The sequence below is a fragment of the Bos taurus genome, chromosome 4 (assembly GCF_002263795.3).
Source record: "Bos taurus isolate L1 Dominette 01449 registration number 42190680 breed Hereford chromosome 4, ARS-UCD2.0, whole genome shotgun sequence".
NCBI classification, from domain to species: Eukaryota; Metazoa; Chordata; class Mammalia; order Artiodactyla; family Bovidae; genus Bos; species Bos taurus.
The window spans coordinates 95,873,325-95,895,397 of NC_037331.1; the positions used below are offsets into that span (position 1 = coordinate 95,873,325).

The window sequence follows — 22,073 nt, forward strand, 5'->3', positions numbered from 1 at the left end:
CCATAGCTGGTCCGGCACAGATTTAATATGGATTTCTAAATACTGGGCAGGGTTCGTGCGGATCTCCGCAGCACAGCCCCGGCCAGCTCCCTCCTGTTCCAGCATCTTTGTGGCTCCTGGCCTGGCTCAGAAGCCTCATGTGCTGGGATACAGCCTCTGTGTGGCTGTAAAGGCTGATGAGGGTGGCCTCTGTGAGCTCAGATGAGACCCTCAGGTCAGCCCTGGTAGGAAGTCCGGGCCCAGAGTTTCCAGAGCTCCTCTCAGGAAAGAGCACGGAGCCCCGCAAACACATCTAAGCCCACAGACAGTGTTTAGCGGCCCCATGGCTGGCCCCTAGCCCCTTGGGTCACCACAACAGGGTCACACCTGCAGGCAAAGGCGTGGTGAGTTTGTCTGGGTCGGCAGGGTTGGCAGAAGCGGTGGGAGGGGAGCTAAACAGTTCTGCTGGTGTTGAGGGCAGTCCTGCCCTGCTGAGCTGACTGAGGCCAGGAGAGAGCGGCGGGCAGGGGTGGGTGCAGGGGCAGGTGCGAGTGGGCACTCACGGAGGTGTTCTGGCACTGCACGCTGGAGCTGTTGAAGCGCAGGGCGGGCACCCTCTGTTCGCTGCCCTGGATGTTGAGGACACACTCGTAGCCGCGCTGCCCCGACTGTGGCTGCGGGAGGTTCTTGGCCTTGAGGGTGATGGGCTTGATCACCTCCACGGGCACCAGGATCTTGTCCACACGCAGCAGCTGGGGGCAGTCCTTTGGACAGACAGCGAGGCTCAGCTGGGGTACAGGGAGCCCAAGGGGCAGGAGCCCCTGACATCACCCAGATGTTCCACATCATCTCACCCCTCCCAGGGGTTCCCCACATGGGGCCCTCTGCACTGCTGCCCACGCCCAGCCCCCAGCAGACAGGCAGAGGGACTGAGCACCCCATGTCCCGAGTCCTTGAGGCACTCCCCACGGAGGTCGACCCCCACCCCGCTCTCGCCAGCCCCTGTGGTCCAGACTCCCAGGGGTCCCCTCTCAAGGGTGAGGGTTCTACCCTGGCAGACAGAACTCTTCTGGGTAGGGGTCCTGTCTCATTTTGGGCTGCCAACCCCTTTCCCTTGGTTTCAGGCTGCCAAGCACTGGGACAAAAGGACCCATGCCAGCAGCCCCACAGTGACCCCGAAGCCTGGGATCGAGGCTCTAGAACATCAGTCTGGACCACGGCCCAGGTGGGTGTGAGAGGACCTTCCAGAGGTGGGCTGAGTCTGGCATTTGGGGATGTTCTGGAATGAGCCCCAGAGACCTCTGAAATCCAGAAAGCTTCTGCCTGAGCTCTAGGGATGATCTGACCCCAGGGAAGTGCCCCTCGGCAGACACACACTGAGCTCCCTCTGATGGGGCAAGCCACTGATTTCTGAGCACATTCAGGGATGGAGGAGGTGGATCACTGGGCCCCTTTTCACTGGGCAATCAGCTCTGTCCAGAGAGGGCTGGGGGCAGAAGGGGGTCAAGTAAGGAGCATGGCGCTCTGCCCAGCTGGGACGTGGGTGCTAGCATGTGGCTGGATTCTCAGGAGCTGGTTGGAAGACAGTCTTGGCCTGGGCCGGAGTGAGGCCCAGGGTCAGGTGTGTTTTCCATGCCTAGATTCCTCCCAGTGTGATACTCTTTTGGGGCAGGCCCACCAGACAGATGGCTCTGGGCAGGTCAATGGTCAAAGCAAGGCTCACACATCCTTCATAAGGATGCTGCCTCATGGGCTCACTGCAGACTCTCAGATCCCCAACCTCAGCTCTCTTCCTCAGTAAAGTAAGGCAAGAAAGAGGCCAAGGGAAGGCCTGAGACCCTGATGGGAGGGGTCCCAGGCAATCAGGCACCCAGGAGTTCTGTCCCTTGGGTCTGAAAGCAAACATGAGCCCCTCAGTCACTGAAAACTGGAGGGAGAAGAGCTCTCGAGCCACTGAGCTTCTGACAAGCTATGGAAGCCTGACCACATTACACATCCGTCCCCACTTGAGACTCAACTTCCTCATCTGTCAAGTGGGTGGAATCCAAGGACCCATTTGGCTCTAACCAGTCCTGATTCCATGATTAGGGTGGTCTCACCTCCATTCTTTCCCATGACCCTGTAGCCTTGCCTTAGGGGAGCACCCCAGGACCCATTAAACGAAGCCCCTCCTCTCCTCCAGGGTATCCACTCCTTTAACCTGAAGAGAGGCCAGACCAGGAGCAGCAGACCCAGCTATCCACATCTGAGTTTGAATCCAAGAGAACTGGAAGTAGGGTCTCCAAGAGATACTTGATGGCCACATTCACGGCAGCATCCTTCACAACAGCCAAAAGGTGGAAACAATGGAGGTGCCGTCGTAGATGAATGGATAAGCAAAATGTTATATAGATATGCAATGGAATATGATTCAGCCTTAAAAGGAAGGGAATTCAAACACACTCTAAGTCATAGGTGAATCTTGAAAACATTCTGCCAAGTGAAACAAGCCAATCACTGTGGACAAACACTACATGATCCCATTCACGTGACTACCCAGGGTAGTCACGTGCACAGAGACAGAAGAAAGAACAGGAGTTTCAGGGGGAGTTAGTGTTTAATGGGTGCACAGTGTCAGTTGGGAAAGATGAATAAAGTTCTGGAGATGGATGGTGGTCATGGCTATACAACAATGTGAATGCACTTTTTCCACCACTAAACTGTACACTTAAAACTGGCTAAGATAGCAAATGTTATGATATGTGTGTTCTGACCCAGTTTTAACTAAATAAAACAGAGAGGAGCAGCAGGAGGGGGGAAGGGATGGAGCCTGAACCCTGCTTCTGGCCTTGAGGCTCAAGAGCATGTGGGTCTCCGGGACCTTGAGGTCCCATGTGGACTGAGGGTCCTAAAGGTCCATCCTGTGCCCTTACCTCTGCTGCTATTTCAGCCCCTCTGCTCGGGCAACATGAGAACTCGGGACACAAGACAAACGATTCTGTGAAAAGGATGAAGTTCAGGTTGGAGTGGGAGATGTGTGATGCTGGGAACTCAGGAGAGAAGACTGATGCCAAGTGGGGACTGGTGAGCCGGAGGGGTTGGGCCCATCCTGACTCCACTCTTTCCTCCTCCCTGAGACCATGGCAGCGCTCCCTCTCCAAAAGTGGCACAGGCCTGACCTTGCCCCCTGCTATGGCAAGGAGATCCACCCAGTCCATCCTAAAGGAGATCAGTCCTGAATATTCATTGGAAGGACTGATGCTGAAGCTGAAACTCCAGTTCTTTGGCCACCTGATGCAAAAAATTGACTCACTAGAAAAGACCCTGATGCTGGGAAAGATTGAAGGCAGGAGGAGCAGGGGACGATAGAGGATGAGATGGCTGGATGGCATCACCAACTAAATGGACATGAGTTTGAGTAAGCTCCGGGAGTGGGTGATGGACAGGGAAGCCTGGCGTGCTGCAGTCCATGGGGTCGCAGTTGGACACAACTTCATGACTGAACTGAAACCCACATTTGCCCGAGGAGCTGCATCTAGGGATGTATTTGGACTAAGAGGAGTAGAGTTGGGATTTCTCATCCCCAAGTCCTACAGGAAAATCCGGCAGCTCAAGAACAATACAGCGAGGGTGTCTGAATCTCAGAGTCTTCTCAGTCAACCCAAGGATCCCTTCTACTTCGCACAGGAGAAACCAAGGCAGGGAGAGGAAAAAATAACAGTCAGCAGATGCACTGGCAGCTAAAGAACTCAGATGCTGACCTGCCATTTTTCCTCCTCTTAATGAAAGAGGCAAGTTCTCCCTGGCAGATAGGACCACCTTAGGATGGGGTGGTGGGTCAGAAAGATCCCCCAGAGAGTTTAGGACTAGGGGCCTTCAAAACCCTCCTGTGGTGAGCTGGATCCTCGCCTGGGGGCTGGACCCGTTCTGGTCTGGGATGGAAGTTAAGCCTCTCTGTTCCCCTGTAAGATTCTCTCTGAGATTTGTTTTTTAATGAGTCCTCCTTGCCAGTGGCCCCATAAAGGCCTATTTTGCATATAAAAAGCTTGGCGGCTCTGAGACTAAGTTCATTAATAATAATTGGAGAGAGTCGGGGCTGGGCCGGGCCCATTTTCCTCTGGTGGCGCTACTGATTGACCACAGTGTCCCTCCTAATTGAAAGTAAAATGGCAATTTCTCCCCAGGCAACAAGGCATGGAGGGACCACTGCCACCCGGCTGCCTCCGCCCCCACACCCCAGACCCTGCCTAGCCTCGTGCTGAGATGCCAGATACAACACCACCTCTGAGTCTGCTCAGGGGAAATTTCAGAGCAGACTTCCACGTTTCTCCACGAAACATTTCTCTGAGGCCCTGTTCCCCAGCGCTCCAGCCATGGTCCTCACCTTTGAGCTTTCTTAACTAGAAAGAACCTGGTTTGGGAATCCTGTACAAGTGCAAGTCCGTTTTCTTCCTCTTGCTGACTTCAGTCTTATTCACTGTTCACTGTTCAGGCTCTGAACAGTGCAGGGCTTCCCTACCAATGGGGACTAAAAACCCGTCCCCATAGGGTCATTTCAGGGGAAGTTCATGAACCACCCTGTATAATACGTCTGGCACAGAGGAGCAAGTGCTCAAATTTAAAAAAAGAGTTGGTTCTTTCCTCGTTCATCCGTCTCAGCTCAGGCTGCACCTGGTCTCTCAGCTACTCCCTTTTTCTAAGGCTCCTGCTCCCCTGCTCCCACCTCGCCTCTGTGTTATTTTGTTCTTTTCCACGAACTCGCATCAATTCCCACGGTCCAGCCTATCCACCCCTTCTTGACTTTAGAGCCTGACAATTTCAACAGCTCCAAGTGCCCCTAACACAAGGCAGACAGGTAGAGAGGTCCCAGCTCTGTTCACTGCTCATCTAGCGGCTGTCCCCTCTTCCAGAAGGTTCCGTGTGCTCTGAGAGAGGACCTCGGCTGGCCAACCACATGGCTTTGGACAAGTTCCCAAACCCTCTGGGTCTCCTCACCCATAAAATGAAGAGGCTGGTTTGGATTCAGTGAATTGTATGGTCCCGGTTCTATTATCAACCCAGTAGATGATCTGGGACAATCCTCACATCACCTTTCTGAGACTCAGTTTTCCCATCTCTAAAATGGGGGCAAACAATGCCTGTTCAGGTAGCTCACAGCGTGGTATTCAAAATATCAACCACTGCATGCTGGAAGGTGGTGGGGGGTACTTTGTGGGGGAGGTTGGTCTCCTGGAAGTGCCATTTACCTACTGCTGCTGCTGCTAAGTCACTTCAGTCGTGTCCGACTCTGTGTGACCCCATAGATGGCAGCCCACCAGGTACCCCTGTCCCTGGGATTCTCCAGGCAAGAACACTGGAGTGGGTTGCCATTTCCTTCTCCAATGCATGAAAGTGAAAAGTGAAAGGGAAGACACTCAGTCGTGTCCAACTCTTCGAGACCCCATGGGCTGCAGCCTACCAGGCTCCTCCATCCATGGGATTTTCCAGGCAAGAGTACTGGAGTGGGTTGCCATTTCCTTCTCCTAGGATGGAAGTATTTTAATAACTGATATTTTGAGAGTGAGATGGTTGGATGACATCATTGACTCAATGGACATGAGTTTGAGCAAACCCCAGGAGATAGTGAAGGACAGGGAAGGCTGGCATGCTGCAGTCTGTGGAGTTGCAAAAAATCGGACATGACTGAGTGACTGGACAAAAACAATATTGCAACCTGGCATAGTCACACCAGTGGACACTGATAGGCAGTGTGTGATACTGCTACTCTAGCTCAGACAATCAACACGGTGCAAGGAGTACAAGGCTTCATCCCGTAACCCACGTTTCCATCACCTTACATACATTTTGCCACGTGCTATCTTATTTCACAGCACAACACATATGATCACCCCCATGTCCATGAGCAAGAAATGAAGAAGACCAGTTACCTCACTCAGTCCCCACAATGACCACGAACAAGACACTCCCATCATCATCTCACTTTCATCCCCACGTGATGACCAAACCCCCTTACAATTGAATTCCTTAAAAACATTCTGCCCTTCTTTTTCCAGAGAAGATATTTCTTTAAACAATCATTTGAAAGGGCCAGCTCCTGGAGAGTAGAAAACACCTGCATTTAGCAAGATTATTTGGAGACTCATGCCTATATTAAGAGCCAGATTCCTGGGCAGGCTGTTTTGCCCGTGACGACATTCTGCAGTCCTAAGAATAAGCTGAGGGTGGGGAGAAGGGTGCCTTGAAGTGCAAGAACATCTTTAATGTCTTGGCTTTCAGGAAGAGGCCCCGGTGGACTCCAGGTCCACCATCTAGCCTTGTGCATGTTTTAGTTTCCACTTTTCCACTGAAATGAACACGGAAGTAAAGACAGCATGACCAATTATGGGGTAGCGTCAACCCCAAGCTGACACATGAGGGCAAAAAGCACGCCTTTCTGTCTACCATGTCCAGCGTGTCATTGGCTGCTTTATACAGAGGTTTCATTGCACATTTAAATAATTGAACAAGGACATAAAGAGTGTTGCCCAGCTGGGAGAGGAAAATCTGCCTCCAGGGCTGGTGGTGCCTGGGGAGGGGGTGGTGGTAGGCTGTGGATTTACAGCCCCTAGTGTGTTTACAAGATGAGGGCTCTAATTCTCTCAGTTGTTACTGCAAGACTAGGGGGATGTGATGTTCTGGGGTGGGAGTGGGGGAGCGGGGTGGGGGCAGCACAGAAGGGTAGCTAAGAAATAAGTAATTTGCAGGTCACCCCTCCCCCCATGTCACCTCAGCCGCCATCAATTCCAAAGCCAAGTCAGCCCCAGCCTCAACCCCCAAATTTACACTCACCTTCTCAGACCCAGGGTGCCCAATACAAAAATGCAATGCACCATATATTTTCTTCACTGTTCCCCAAGTTTATAATGCCATTAGCGTGATCTACGATGGGCCGGTTTATGGAGAGAGCCAAGTAATAATACAAAAAGGAAATACCCATAACCTTAAGCAGGGGGAGGGGCAGATGAGATTGATGGAAAGTGCAATTGAGTGGAGAAATGGCAACCCAGTAATAGAAACCTGCAGAGGGGGCAGGGGCACAAGGGGCGAGCAAGTTCTTGAGCTGGGTTTGGCTTTGTTTTCTCAAAGGAGGGTGAAAGGCATAGCAAGGATGCTTTTGTTTCCTTGAGTTGGGTCTCTGGAATAGTTCCTTTGCAAAAAGGGAAGCAGAGTCACTGACAAGGTGACCTGAGCTTCTTCAAGTCCTGCTGGGGGACAGGCCCTTGGCCTGCCTTATCTCTGGGCATGGGGCTTATTTCAGCAGCCTGTCCTGGGCCTGGACTTTCCCTGCCTTACTAATTCTGCAGTCCTGGGGAGGACTGACCTTGGTATCTGCAGGTTTCCCAATACCTGTCCTGGCAATGGATTCATCTCAGCGCTATCGGGGTAGTAGGGGACTTGGGGAGAGGCTTTCAAGCACAGCTTTGGAAATCAGAATTCATTTTGCCTCTTCTGATCTCACAGCGGTTCTCTGGAGAAAGGCTCTGGTTGAACTTCAGGAAGAGAGGGGCTGCAGGAAGCTCCTCTATGAGCCTGCTCATGGGCGCTAGGTGAGCCTCGCCTTCCTCGCAAAGCTCAGCCAGGCTGGAGCCAGAACAACACAGCATCAAGTATAGCTGACTCTGTCGTTCAGTGTAGATGAGAAATAACATCAAAATAGTCCTTTGAGGATAAATTCTTCTCAATGCATGTGCTTTCCCATGGAAGTTTGCCTTTGTTCCCCAAGAATCATAGTTATTAAGTGCGTGGGCTTGATGGGGGGCTCAGGTCACCTAGCAGAGGATTCCAAAACCACTTGGAGACCAGCAGCCCCTCCCTCCTTGGTGAAGGCGAGAGTATGGCCTTGTTGGTAGCTGTCCTGGTGAAAGCCCATTCCAGTGGGAAGCCAGGAGTCTCAGCTGATACTGGAAGAACAAGACTGAAAACTGTGATCCATCTTCAGCTTTCCCTCATCTTCCTCTTCCTACTCTTGTCGGTACCTGGGATCTGGCAGCTGATCTAAAGACCCAGGCTTGTTATCACAATGCCATCATTAGTTGAAACAAAATCATTCCTTGTAACTGGAATACAGTGACTATAAACGACATATGCTATTGGGCATTCTATTTCTAATAATTGTAATTACTGGAGAATACTTGCCATTAATATAATAACAACAATGATTGACCAGTTCTCTGTTCCAGACCAATAACTTCACCTGAATGCCCTCTTTGTTCAGGGGAAAAAAAGAGGTAATTCAACATGCGTGGTGATAGTCAGTCAACAAAGCCAGTGTTGAAACTGGAAGACGCCTGGATGAAAATCTTCTTAGGGATACAGGATGCTGCTGGGGAGTAGAAGGGCCACCTGGCAGCCTCCTTCTTGGCTAACAAAAGGCCTCTGTCTACATCCCCACACTCAAAGGTGGAAAGCAAATGAAAACCTGGGGACTTCTAGAAGAATGGCTGGGGCTGAGTCTCCCGTTCATTCCCAGGGTGTGTTTGGGCCTAGAAGTTCAGGGCTGCTACAAACCTGAGGCTATGTGAGCCCCTCGTTGGGCAGAACTGGGAGACCTAGGCCACCCTTGGACACCCCCCGATAAGGCCACTTCCTGGATGTGGGTTTCTCGTTGATGTTCTCCAAATTATTTCCACTGATAATTACAGAACCTCAGCGATCATGTGGACCAATGGTCCCATTTCACACGTCTCTAAATACAGATCCACTGGTCTCTTGTGTGTGTGCTAGTCCTTCGGTTGTGTCCGGCTCTTTGTGACCCCAAGGACTGTAGCTCTCCCGGCTTCTCTGTCCATGGGCTTTTCCAGACAAGAATACTGGAGTGGGTTGCCATGCCCTTCTCCAGGGGATCTTCCCAACGCAGGGATCCAACCTGGGTCTCCCATTGCAGGCAGATTCTTTACTGTCTGAGCCACCATATAATTTTATATACTGTTAAACCTCCCATAATGCTTTGTGTGTAGGAAATACTCAGCAGTGGGTAAGGCAGGATGAGAGGTGACCTGTGACAATGTTTCAGAGTACCCTGCCATGAATAAGCTCTTCCCCTGGCATGGAGACTGGGTTATTGTGTCTGGAGTCTTCCTCAAAATCACCATTCAAATGTGTAAATTTCTTTGTTACCCCTTATTCCTGTTACCAGCTCTTCTGAGAGACAAAAATATAGAAAACAAAACAATGACATTAAAAAAAAACATCATATTTCCATTAGCAGCCAGGACTTTTTTTTTTTTTAAATCTCTGAGGACAATGACCTTCTTCTGCTGACCTAAAATGGCTCGAATCAGCCAATAGTCCACAGATATGTACTTATTTCTTTTCTCCTTGGTACATCTCCAGGAAGACACTGTTACAACAACCACGATGGAGTGGTGAACTCTGGCCTGTTTGTGTTATATTCAAAATAGTCTGTTATTGATCTGGGTATAGTGCAACCTACAAGTTTGGACTCGGAGGAGCACAGCTTAAAGCTTCCTTCTCTGGAAATAAATAAACATCCAAGAAAAAGAGAAGCCAATGTTAATTCCATTCAGTGATGTGATAAGAGAGGCATGGTGATTTCAAGGTATCTGGGAGCCCGTCATTGTGATGGCTTGCCATAACAACGGTGACTGGACTGTAGTGGGTTAGTCCTTCTCTTTGCCCCTCCATCCATCACGCTCCTCCAGGCTTTTTCTTCTGTCGAGGACCCTGGTGCCACACCCTCTGAGGTTCCATGAATCCCCAGTGACCTTTGCCACAACCAGGTACAGATGGGAGCTGTGCCTGGCTTGTGATCTGGGCTCTTGAAAACATTGTTCTTTTATGGAGATCACTGAATGCCACTGGGAAACGTGGTGGGCTCTTGCTTTATTCTTTTTTGTTTTTTTTTCCCCCCTCTTTCTGAATAGCAGATGCCAGCTCCTTTTACATATTTAAAAGAAAAGGAACTTGGGACAGGAGGAGCAAACAAGACAGAAAAAGCAGAAATGTGGAAACCTCCTTCAAGGTAATTAGATGATTAGCGCCTTTGAAATCCACCAGATAGCTCAATTGTCTCTGTTTTAATTTTATTCTTGGGCCTCTCTACACGTGAAATCCCTGCCAGATACACCAGTCTGGGAAGCCAGAGGCAGTCTGAAAACCTCTTTGTCTCTGCTTCCATCAAGTTACTTGTGGGTTTCTGAGCAACATAAGAAGATATATTTCCTAAGTTCTTAGCCCTTGCTTGGTGGGTCAACCAGCCCTTCTTCTGCTCCTGACATCACACTAAGACAAAAGTCCAGGACTGAGGAGACGGTACAGCCTTTTTTCAGGGTCTTCATGCCAAGATGTGCCCCTTGGCTGTCAGACCCCTGTCTGTCTTATTAGCTTTAGCTCCACTTTGTCTTAGTTCAAGACAAGCAGAGACTGTAACCATAAAAATTAGACTCACATTCCTACTTAAAGCCAGGACATAACCTCTTTTCTTCCTTTCCCCATGAAGGGATGATCTAGGTCTGGGGCTCTTCTCTGGATTATGAATTCAGAGCAGCCATTTCCAGCCATAGACAGACCCGGTCATAGAGGCAGAGGGTCATAGAGGGTCTAGAGATTTCCACAGCCTGTTCTTATTCTGGTCTGAAACCTACAAGGGACTTGACGGGAGCAGTCAAAAGAGGATTTCAGCCTCTGTCCAGCTTCCCAGGCTGGTGTATCTGGGAGGGATTTCATGTGTGGAGAGGCCCAAGAATGAGACCAAAACAGAGACAATTGAGCTATCTCGTGGATTTCACAAGCCCTGAAATCATTTAATGACCTTGAGGAATGTTTTCACATTTCTGCTTTTTTCTGTCTTCTTTGTTCCTTTGATCCCCCACCCAGTAGGGACCATCCTTTTACTCGACAACCTCACCATTCCTTGCCTTTCCCTCTACATGGACGGCTCTGCCCACTCTCTACCCGGAGAAGTCCTGCCTGGCCAGCACATCCTGGGAAAACGGGATCCAGGGCTGGAAATTCCTCATTGCCAGGCACAAGTCAGTTATTTTTCCTGGGTAAGGAGGGCCCGACACAGTAGATGCTGGTGGTGAGAAATTTCCCTGGTGGTCCAGTGGTTGAGAGTCTGCCTCCCAATGCAGGGGACGAGGGTTCGATCCTTGTTGGGGAACTTAGGTCCCACATGCTTCGGGACAACTAAACCCGCATGCTGCAACTAGAGAGCCTGCACGCTGCAGCTACTGAACCTGTGAGCTCTAGAGCCTGCACTCTGCAACAAGAGAAGCTTGTGCATTGCAACCAAGACCCAGTGTAGGCAAAAGAAAAAGAAAAAGAAAAGAAGATGCTGGTGGTGAGGTGTCATTCCTACCTTTCAGAGACAAGACAGCTTCCCTCCTGCCCTTAAGGGTTTGGCCTAATTTAGGGTTCCTGGTGGGTGGGAATCTAGCCGGAGGGGGAGGGGGCACCAAGGCGAGCCTCTGTGTTCTCACCATGCCCTATCCAGTCCCCTAAAAAGCCCTTATGCTTTCTGTACCTGGAAAGGCCCTGCTCTCACAGCTATGGTTTTGCCATATGGTCATGGCACTCATGTAGGTGTGTGAAGAGGGCTGGAAGGTACATCCAAGACCTGCGGGTGGGGGCAATATCGGAGCCTGTCTGAGTCCAGTGTTGGTTGAGAGAGTGCCCTGTCCTTGCATCCAGTGGGGTCTAACCAACATGGTATAGATATCGCTTCTCCATCTTTCTATTCTAAACAACAGCATTCTAAACCACTCTGCTCAGAACTACTGACCCCATGGTTGGAGTCAAAAAGCACCATCATGTTGGAACAACAGTAGACTTTTTCAAAGTGATTTTACACCCATTATCCTTGAGGTCTTTGCCCTAAAGCTTACATTATCAGAGAGGAAACAATATAGGCATAGAGGATGTCTATTATGATGATGAAGACTTTGCAGGGATAAGACTAAAGATGAGGAGGGAACAGAAACGGTGCCATGGTCATGGAGCCTGACTCTGGGTCAGTGATTCAGAGTGGACTGTGCAGCTGAATCGCAGATGCCTCAGCCCCGAGGGGCCATCAGCTGGTCTGGGAGACTTTGCATCTCTACGTGTTCCCAGGTGATGCCAATGCTGCTGGTCTGGGGACCACACTTTGAGAACCACCACTCTGCAGGGGTGGAGGTAATTTGACCTTTTTGATCTCAGCTCGGCTTTGTGGACAATGCTCCAAGGGAAAGCTAGAGGACTCTACACACAATCCTGCTCTGTACAATTATTTCCAGGGCACACACACACATCTCTGGAATTGTTTTGGAACTCACCTGGTGTGCAGAGGGTCATGCTGGCTGGAGTGACCTGGAAGGCACTTCTGCCTGTAACTGAACCCCCAGGACTGATCCAGAGTGGAGAACTTTGCTTGTTTACTGCTTTCAAGAAATGATCCTTTAAGAGGCGGGGTTGGAGAGCGAGGGGGTGGTCCTCCTGGATTTACCTCTCTTTCCTCTTTTTAAGGGAGAGCCTCCCTGTGTGTCCCTTGCTCACGGCAGGCAGCACTCACGGCTCTGGCTGTGGGACCTACCTCAGGCAGCTTCACCCGGCCTTCCTGGAAGGAGCAAGACCTGGGGTCGTGGGTGCAGACGTGGCGGTATTTACACCAATGGCAGCGATACGGGCTCTCCACGCAGGACAGGCACCTGGGCACAGAGGCGGAAAAGGCACACGTCAGAGAACCCGTATGCGCCCAAAGCCGGGCGCCGAAGACTCCAGAGCCTAGCAAAACGTGTCTCCTGGTAGGAGAAACCACCCTTACACAGTCAGGAAGAGCAGATCTGGTTAAAAACCCAGCCCCTTTCTCTCCAAGTCCTCAGGAAGCTGGGAGTCTCTGGCCTCCTCCCTTTTAGTCAGGTACTTGACAGCCTGATCCCCTGGGACCTCATCAAGCGCCCTCCATTTTTACAGGATGGCCCTTGCATTGGCTGAATAGGGAAACAGTGAGGTCTGGAGTTGAGGGGCTCATCCAGAGAACCCATCGGAATTAGGACAAACAGTGAAATTGAGTTTTAATTCCAGTTGACTCCAGAGTCTCGGCTGACATGGACCCACCCTGGCAGAGGTCCTGAGGCTGCCCCCTCAGTATGATGGGCTCTTGTAGAGTTGGCAGCCCAACCTCTACTCATTACCCTAGGAAACACAAGGCAACTTGATAAAAGCACCTTCCTGTTTAAAACCCAGCATGGTTCCCTTCTTATAAAAGGTCAAACCTAAATACCTTGCCATGCAGGCTAAGCCCTTTGTGGTCCAGGCCCACCCTCCCAGCACGCGTCTGGTGCGTCAGCCAAGAACAGGCTGTGCTGTCACCAAGCTGTCCTTCTACCTGGAGTACCATTTCTTCTGCCTCACCATCTCCTCTTGCTTCTTTGACTGGTGGCGAGTTGGTCTCACTGAAACCTTCACCCCATTCATCCCCTTGTTTCTGTCTCTGAGACAGTACTGGTCTTGCTGTATTATATTTTACTTATGTGCTGTCCTGTGTATCTGCTTGCCCATTAGGCCATGATTCTTGGGGGGTAGGGATTGAATCTTTGCATGTTATTATTTTCTGATCCTCCCTGTCTAATGAGTAACACACTATCTTGCACATAGGAAGCTTAAAGTCATTTGATAGACTGAATGGAAACTTAGAATATGCTTTCATCTACTAACTTCACTTTCCTAGAGGGGCAAAAGGGGAGTGAGGGATTAGGTTACTAATTGTAAAGCCATGGCAAGCTCTTTTGAAAGGAGGAGGAAGAGAATTCCAATTGGCTGGGAGGAATGGCCGCCTGTTACGTGGGGCTCCAAAGAGAGCCAAGCTGTGGACTCACAGCTGCCATAACCAATAACCAGACAAAGCCCACAGCCTAGAGCCCCAAATATCTTTGGTGATGTTAACTAGCTTGTCCTATATGGAGAAGGAAACAGAACATTATGTTAAAGCCAGCAGAGCTTTTTGAGATCAGGCTCTGTGGCTTTCAAACTGTGCTCTAGGGAACCCTGGGAGTTCCATGGAGCTTTTCTGGAGACTGTGTGAGACGTGAGGGATTCCTAGACAGAGGGGTCCAGGTGCCCTTAACTCTCAACCATCTTCTACTTCCATTCATTTTGTTTCTCGGGCTTTCACACCTGATTTTAGTTGAAGAAAGGTTTCTATGGTGAAAGAAAGGTTTGTACCTTCTCCGTATGGTCCAAATCCATCCTTTTAGAGAGGAAATAATAATATAATAACAGTAAAGTGCACAGTGCCTAAACAATGGGCCAGACATGGATCTAAGTGCCATCCTTGTAATGGCTTTTTTAGCTCTCACAGCCACCAGTGGGGGCTGGCAAGCAATCAGCAAAGTACCAGACAATGGGACCGAGCCCTCGCCATGTCAGCTGTTAAGTATGTGGGTGACATCCCCAGGAGGAGAACTACCGCTTCCTCGTTTACAGAAGACACTGGGCGCAGAATAGCTATGTGGACTAGCTGGCCTGATGCCACAGCCCGAGCCTCTGTCCTCCGTGGCTTCCCTCAGGAAGTGGATGCTCCAGTCAAACAGAGCCAGAGCTGGAACCTGAGCAAGAGCCAGACCCCGCCCCAGGCCAAAGCCTTCCTCTGACCCTTGCCAGCTGAGTCTTGACCCCTCTGCAGGGAAACTGTGCAAGCTGAGCATTCGGGTGACTTGTGGGACCACGTGCTCACACACATGGGACATCCTCTCACTCCCCAGACCCCTTCTCTCATCTGGGGTGCTGGCTGCTCTGTTCTGCAGGTGAAAAGCACCCCCTCCTCAACCGATGGTGGAAGGTGAATCAGGTTAGACAGATTTATGCCAGAGAAGATGTATGGGCGAGGGACCTGGAGCTCCCCAGCTCACAGGCTCTCACTCTGCTGATTCTAGCCTCTTCCCATTAACCCCATGGGTGCCAGAGGAGGGAAGTGAGAGGTCACCTTATAGGGCCTTCGGATGGTAAGATGGAACAAGGGTGGGGCCTCCTATCTTTGGATGAGCTTTGACCCCAGAAACAGGGAGTTGAGTGAGACTGGGGGACACTTACGAATTGTGGACGCTGCAGTTGTAGAAGACAAAGCTAGTGCTGGCGAAGGTCATGCCTGTCTCCTTCGACTTGAGCTGCAGCTGGACAACGTGGTGGTCCCCTGTGGGCAGAGCCGGCCATGGGGTCAGGTGGAGGGCCACAATCACGTGTCAGGTCCCACTGAGAGCAGCACACCTTGGGAAAGGGCTGCCCACTCCCCAGGAGGTGTGGGGAGCTCTAACAGGACTTGGAATCAGCTGGGCCCAGTCCAGGGCAGAATGGAATAATCCAAGAACAGAACAGCTGCAGACAGTAGTTCTAGTCTATTCCTTTTTCCTTACTCTAGTCCCAGCATCCACCTCTCATTTACTTACCAGGTTCTTTCCTGTACACACACACACACACACACTCTGACAGGTATTCACATGTGCATTCACATGTATGATGTCCATGCAGGCTGCACAGAATTGTGAACACACACATTGACTAGCTACCAGGAGAAACGTGTAGACACTTGGCAATGTTGCCACAAACCATGCAAGAAGTTTTGCACGTACGTAAGTGCCCCACGAGCCCCTTCCACTTCTGTAAGGGGAGACTCTGAGGCTCCCTCCTCGGGGGGACTGGTGGCTCCACTCGGGCGGGCGTCCCTGGACTCCTCAGCTGGCGCCAGTGAGGAGCTGAGGCCCATGTTTAATTCACAGCCCTGACCCCAGGCCCCTTGTTCTGAGCCTTCCCCAAGAGCCTCATTAATCAATCAGCTCGGAACAAATGTGACAAGCCCAAATCGGAGGACCAACATGGAATCAGGCTGCCCAGGCCGGTCTGTGCCTCCCAGTGCTGGGCTTCTGTCCACTCTATCCTTCCCATGGCAGCCAGCCATGAACAGGCAGCTCTGGGGAGGCTGGGCGGGTCGGGGATGGTGTGGAAAGCAGTCAGGGTCAGAGACCCTGCAGTGTAGGAGGAGGTAAGGAGCCAAACGACCCCTGCACCCCATCCCTCCTCCCATGCTGCAGCAAGATCTCTAAGCTGGCACTCTCTGATGCTGTGCTGGCTGTTCCCTCCCTCGCCCTCTTGGCATTGCTCCTCACCCATGGTGAGGCTGACTCCTGGATGCTCACCCGGTTTCAATTCCAAAGGCAGTGGAGGGACACTCCATCCCCGTCTTCCTAGAGCATCCCCACCAAGGTACACCCTTTCCTCCAACCCTCCCCTCCTGCGTGCTCCCCCCTCCCCAATCCCCTGCATCTGTCCTGAGTTCTCATGGTCCAGGCAGCAGGAGGAAGGACTTGCCGCCCAGCTTTGCCTCTGGGGACTGCTCACCGTTCTCCGTGATGATCCGGGGCACTTCCTTGGCTGCCGGGGAGTAACACTGGATCTGATTGCCTATCACCAGCCCATCCATCTCTGACAGGTCCTCAAAGGTGCAGTTGACGCCAGCTGTCAGCTCCGGGACATTGTATGTCTCCAGGACCAGCTGTGAACAGCCCAGTGTGGGGAGAGAGAAGAAGAGAGAAATGGGAGAAGAAATGGGAATAAAGTAAGAAAGAGGGAGGGCAAGAGAGATCAGAGAGAAAGAGAAGAGAGAAAAGCATGTGGCAGTATTGACATAAAGAAGAAAAGAATTATGACAGGAGCGGATGGAGAAGGTAAAACAGTAAGAGACAGAGAAAAAAGAAATTAGCGTCTGAATGTAGTTGGCCCAGGAAATGGAAATGACTGTTTAGGGGATTTGTAGGTAGAAAGACGGGCATGATTCCATTATCTTCAATTTTGGAAAACGGGAACATCAGTCATCCAGGTGCCTGTGTCCCGGCTTCTCCCTCTGCACATGCATCTTTCCCATCTCACAGACAAGGATGGCGTTCCCAACACTCTCCTTGTCTTGGTCACTCTTCTGGTCATTTTGGTGTCTCAGTTTTCCCTGCCTCTCTATCCATTATGCACAGCGCCTCTTCCCCAAGATTCCTGCAAACGTTCCCCTCTCCCATCCCCAGGGACACATTCTTAACCCCTGCCTTGCCCTGGGGTGGCTCTGCTGGCCAGACACAGCCCAGCCTTCCTGGGGGTGGGGATGGGTCTGTGGCCCTTTTGGTGGGAAGAGGGCTCTTCCCCAAGTCCCTCGACCCCTTCCCACCATCTCACCAGGACGTTGTACTGAGAAACGGAGATGTTGCTGGGGTGGACGGTCAGCCGGACGCACTGCTTCACCTCGGAGGCGAACCTTCGGGGCTCTCTGGACCGCTCACAGCGCTCCTTCCGGGTGCACCTGGCAAGGACAGAGCGACCCACGGGGACTCAGGATGCGGCTCCTGGTGCACCAAGGGGCTGGCACGGAGGCCTGGCACTGCCAGCAGCAACTAGGAGGTGCCCAGGACTAACCTAGTTTCCTTTCACCAGCCTGTCCAACCCCCATCACGCCCACATTGGAAGAAGGCAATTCCAACCACTGGTTGCCACATCAAACCCCTAAAAGTCACCCCAAAGTGCTCTCAAGGCCTCCTCATTCACAGAAACAGGTGAAAGTCCTTTCTATCCCCCCTCTCCACTCACTCTCAGCCCTCACCACCCTCTCCCTCCTTAGCAAACCGAGGCTATTCTTTCCAGATTTCTCCTCTTTCTGATTTCCTTGCTTTTGTGCACCCCAGCTCCTCTGTCTGGATGCCCCTCTCACCACATTACCCTCACCCAACTGCTACCTATCCCTCTAGACAAGGTTCAACCATGCTCTTGCCACGGCGCCCCTCTCCCCACCAGCCCGCTCCTCAGTTCAGTTCAGTTTAGTCGCTCAGTCATGAACCCTAACCCCATGAATTGCAGCACGCCAGGCCTCCCTGTCCATCACCATCTCCTGGAGTTCACTCAAACTCACGTCCATCAAGTCCGTGATGCCATCCAGCCATCTCATTCTCTGTCGTCCCCTTTTCTTCCTGCCCCCAATGCCTCCCAGCATCAGAGTCTTTTCCAATGAGTCAACTCTTCGCATGAGGTGGCCAAAGTACTGGAGTTTCAGCTTTAGCATCAGTCCTTCCAAAGAACACCCAGGGCTGATCTCCTTTAGAGTGGACTGGTTGGATCTCCTTGCAGTCCAAGGGACTCTCAAGAATCTTCTCCAACACCACAGTTCAAAAGCATCAATTCTTTGGCGCTCAGCTTTCCTCACAGTCCAACTCTCACATCCATACATGACCACAGTATTCTCCAGGCAAGAACACTGGACTGGGTTACCATTTCCTTCTCCCCTTGCTCAAGGTCACCAGCTAATCAGAGATGCCTGCATTTAAACACAGATCAACTCTGGACCCTCCATTCTCACCCACTGTGCTCTGCCTCCCCAAAGCTTCTACTAAACCCATTTCCCTTGCCATTCTGATGTCCCCTTCTGTGCTTAGGAAAAGTTAAAAATTTCCCTCCAATCTTCTTTTCTAGGCTAATCTCTGTTTTTGCCTGCCACTGGAAGCACTTTGAATATCACTGAGACTTGTGAATTCTCCAGGACTCATCTAGAAATCACATACCAAGGGTGAAAGGTCAGCTAAGAGTGTGGTCGTCTCCAAGGCGCCCCTGAGCTGCTCTAGCAGACCCATGGCAACAAGGGCATCTGCCTAAAAGTCTGGGAAGTTAATTTACCAGGCTAGCTCCTCTGCGCGGACTTCATTACCTCCAGCCATTAAGCTAATGTTATGGACTTTTCCAGGGTGTCTGCACTGACATCGCTATTAATAGTGTTATTACTCCCATTAACAGCAGACCCAGAGAGCTGGTACGAACTTCAATTATTCACTGACTCCCCAACTTTGAAGTTCCTATTTCCAAGAGCAATCAGTAGATCTGAAAAATGGCTTTGATTAAGTTATGAAGAGAGGAAAAATGAAGCTACTTTCAGCCCAAACATCACCAGGAGTTACCAAATAGAGTTCAGGCAGAAAAGAGGTGACTCTCTCTCTGTTGCAGGGGGTACAAAGGAACTCTGGTGGGAGAATCTCACGACAAGGTCTAGCTGCATGGTTCGCTGCTCCCAGAGTTCATGGGACTGCATCTTTCCACAGCTCCCAAGAGCCTGAAACTAACCATGTATCATCTCCCTTCAGATTTAGGTCTGCAGTGCAGGAGACTCAGGTTTGATCCCTGGGTCAGGAAGATCCCCTGGAGAAGGGAATGGTTACCTAGTCCAGTATTCTTGCCTGGAGAATTCCATGGACAGAGGAACCTGGTGGGCTATAGTGCATGGGGTCGCAAAGAGTCAGACATGACTAAAACTTTCACTTTGAAGGGAATGGCTACCCACTCCAGTTTTCTTGCCTGGAGAATTCCATGGACAGAGGAGCTTGGCAGGCTACAGTCAATGGGGTTGCAAAAAGGCAGACACAACTGAGCGACTAACCCTGAGCACAAGTACATGGAAGCCATCTATAGCTTTCAGTTTTCAAGATCCCATCCTGCTCTGTACTCTTAGGCAAATTACTCTAAGATCATGGCATCTGGTCCCATCACTTCATGGCAAAAAGATGGGTAAACAGTGGAAACAGTGGCTGACTTTATTTTTCTGGGCTCCAAAATCACTGCAGATGGTGATTGCAGCCAAGTAAAAGACACTTACTCCTTGGAAGGAAAGTTATGACCAACCTAGACAGCATATTAAAAAGCAGAGACATTACTTTCTCAACAAAGGTTCATCTAGTCAAGGCTATGGTTTTTCCAGTGTGGAAAACCATCCAGTATGGATCCACTATGGATGTGAGAGTTAGACTATAAAAAAGGCTGAGCGCTGAAGAATTGATGCTTTTGAACTGTGGTGTTGGAGAAGACTCTTGAGAGTCCCTTGGACTGCAAGGAGATCCAACCAGTCCAACCTAAAGGAGATCAGTCCTGGGTGGTTCATTGGAAGGACTGATGTTGAAGCTGAAACTCTAATACTTTGGCCATCTGATGTGAAGAGCTGACTCCTTTGAAAAGACCCTGATGCTGGGAAAGATTGAGTGCAGGAGGAGAAGGGGATGACAGAGGATGGGATGGTTGGATGGCACCACCAAGTCAATAGACATGAGTTTGGGTAAACTCCGGGAGTTGGTGATGGACAGGGAGGCCTGGTGTGCTGTGGTTCATGGAGTCGCAGAGTCAGACACAACTGAGCGACTGAACTGAACTGAATTTGCTGCCTCAGTTTTCTCATCTGTAAAATGGGGACAAAACAGTACCTACCTAATCTGGTTATTTATGAGGGCTAAAAGAGGATGTGAGTAAAGCATGGAAGACAGCAGCTGATGTATAATAAGCCCTCCATAAAAGCTAATGCTACTGTCCCATCCCTCCTCCACATTCCCCATCCAAGCCCTCCAAATCACAGCTGATGCAGAAGTACAGAGCTCCTCTCAGTCTGGCCCCTGGGGCAAATCAGGGATGAAAAGAGAAGGATAGGGGAAGCACTTTTCCTCTTAATGAGGGAGAGGGAGCCCCAGAGGGCAGCAGGGAGCAAAGAGGAAAAGCCTGGGTTGTAGCTCTGCTTTCTTCCCAGCTGTCAAAGGGTATTGAGGACTCAGCTCTCTTCACAGAAAGTCAAGTTTAAGGTCAGTGTCAGGGATGTTTTGACATTTCTACTATCCCTCAAGGCCTGTGAGGGCGGAAGCTGTGAATGTCCAAAAGCAGACAATTGACCTTAGAAGTGATGGGGAAATGGAGGGGAAGAGTGGATTCCTTCTGGGTTCTTACAGGGTCTGGTGGGGTAATGGCTTTAGTGCTTCTGGCACTCTGATATCTCACTAGCCCAGGCAAGAGCTGGGAAATGTGAAAAGGGTTAATTTATGACCCCTGGTAGGGAGGTGGTGCTGCTGGCTTGGATCTTTCCTTCAAAGGAACTACAGGGACTTCCCAGAGCATCTTTTTGCATTCCATTGTGGGGGCACCTTGTGCATGGCGGAAGACCCTGCTTCATCCGTTTTCCAGGCAGGACTCAAATAGAGCATGCCGTATGGCTTTGAGTTTCTAGACAACCATTCCTGACAGCACCAGGGCTGCCCCCACCGAACACAGACTTGCAAGAAGTGGGCTGCAGCAAGACAGCCCAGGCCCGGGATTGGAGTCCGACCCTGCTAAGCTCCTCTTCCCTCTCCCCCTTACTCCAGTTTCTCTGCAGAGGGTCCTCCAGCCCCATTCCAGAGGTGCTAAAAGCCCTTGGGGACAAAGGCCCTGGCCCCTGGAGGGGTTATTATTCAAGTCAGTGGTTCCAATGAGATTATCCTGTCTAATGAAGCAGCTCCTACCGCCTCCCCTAAGCCTGAACTTTCACTGCTGGAGAGTTCCCAGCCAAGTGGAAAATTAGAAGGGAGAGGAATGGAAGAAGGAAGGGGGTGAGGGGTAGAGAAAGAGGTGGTGATTAAGTTCTCCAGAAATTAATTCCTAAATACGGCGATAGAAATATTAACTCTGAGGGCTGCCGGCCGGGCAAGCAAATTTCAATTTGGAAGGGGGGCTATTTGTGAGTCCGAACTTGGCGAGCCTCCAAACGAGTCAGCGGGGGGCATACATCATTGCTGGTCCATCTCCCCAGGCCCTCCAGGGTGGGTCTACCTGCAGGCCTCGGATATCAGAACTAGCTCCTTGCCTCTCCCCACAGGCAATTCCCTAGTCCTCAACCTTTCATGATGGTCATGCTTAAAGTGCAGTATTTGGGGAATCTGTGTTTAGAACATGAAGGGGTTGGAAAAAATGGAATGGAGGTGGGGCTTTCAAATGAACTTTATAGAAAAGTTAAGAGGAACCTTATTCAAGTTGGAGATCCTGGGGGCACAAAAGGACTTGCATTTTGGAATCAGTTTGGACTTGACTAAGGAGACATTTAGTCCCTGGTGGCTCAGTGGTAAAGAACCTGCCTGCCATTGCAGGGGATGTGGGTTCAATCCCTGGGTTGGGAAGATCCCCTGGAAAAGGGAAATGGCAACCCACTCCAGTGTTCTTGACTGGGAAATTCCATGGACAGAGGAGCCTGGAGTCACAAAAGAGTCAGACATGACTTAGCAATTAAAAAATAAGAACCAACAATGGAACAAATTGCTCTCTCCGCCCTTTCC

General features: G+C 50.8%; 1 protein-coding gene and 1 long non-coding RNA gene across 3 annotated transcripts in view; one reads left to right on the top strand and one right to left on the bottom strand.

The window, feature by feature from the left end:
* PLXNA4 (plexin A4) overlaps positions 1-22,073 on the bottom strand; it is a 482,520-nt gene that overhangs the window by 85,064 nt on the left and 375,383 nt on the right. For both annotated transcript variants that reach the window (XM_005205749.3, NM_001191504.3), the window contains 5 exons: positions 17,152-17,275; positions 16,330-16,483; positions 15,028-15,127; positions 12,530-12,644; positions 543-743 (listed from right to left, as the gene is read on the bottom strand). In XM_005205749.3, the coding sequence (XP_005205806.1) occupies positions 543-743; positions 12,530-12,644; positions 15,028-15,127; positions 16,330-16,483; positions 17,152-17,275 (694 nt within the window). The remainder of the gene's footprint in view (positions 1-542; positions 744-12,529; positions 12,645-15,027; positions 15,128-16,329; positions 16,484-17,151; positions 17,276-22,073) is intronic.
* Positions 9,405-12,546, top strand: LOC132345132 (uncharacterized). The gene is made up of 4 exons (XR_009494265.1): positions 9,405-9,737; positions 9,882-9,979; positions 10,834-11,006; positions 12,463-12,546. It is a non-coding gene; the product is annotated as an uncharacterized lncRNA (long non-coding RNA).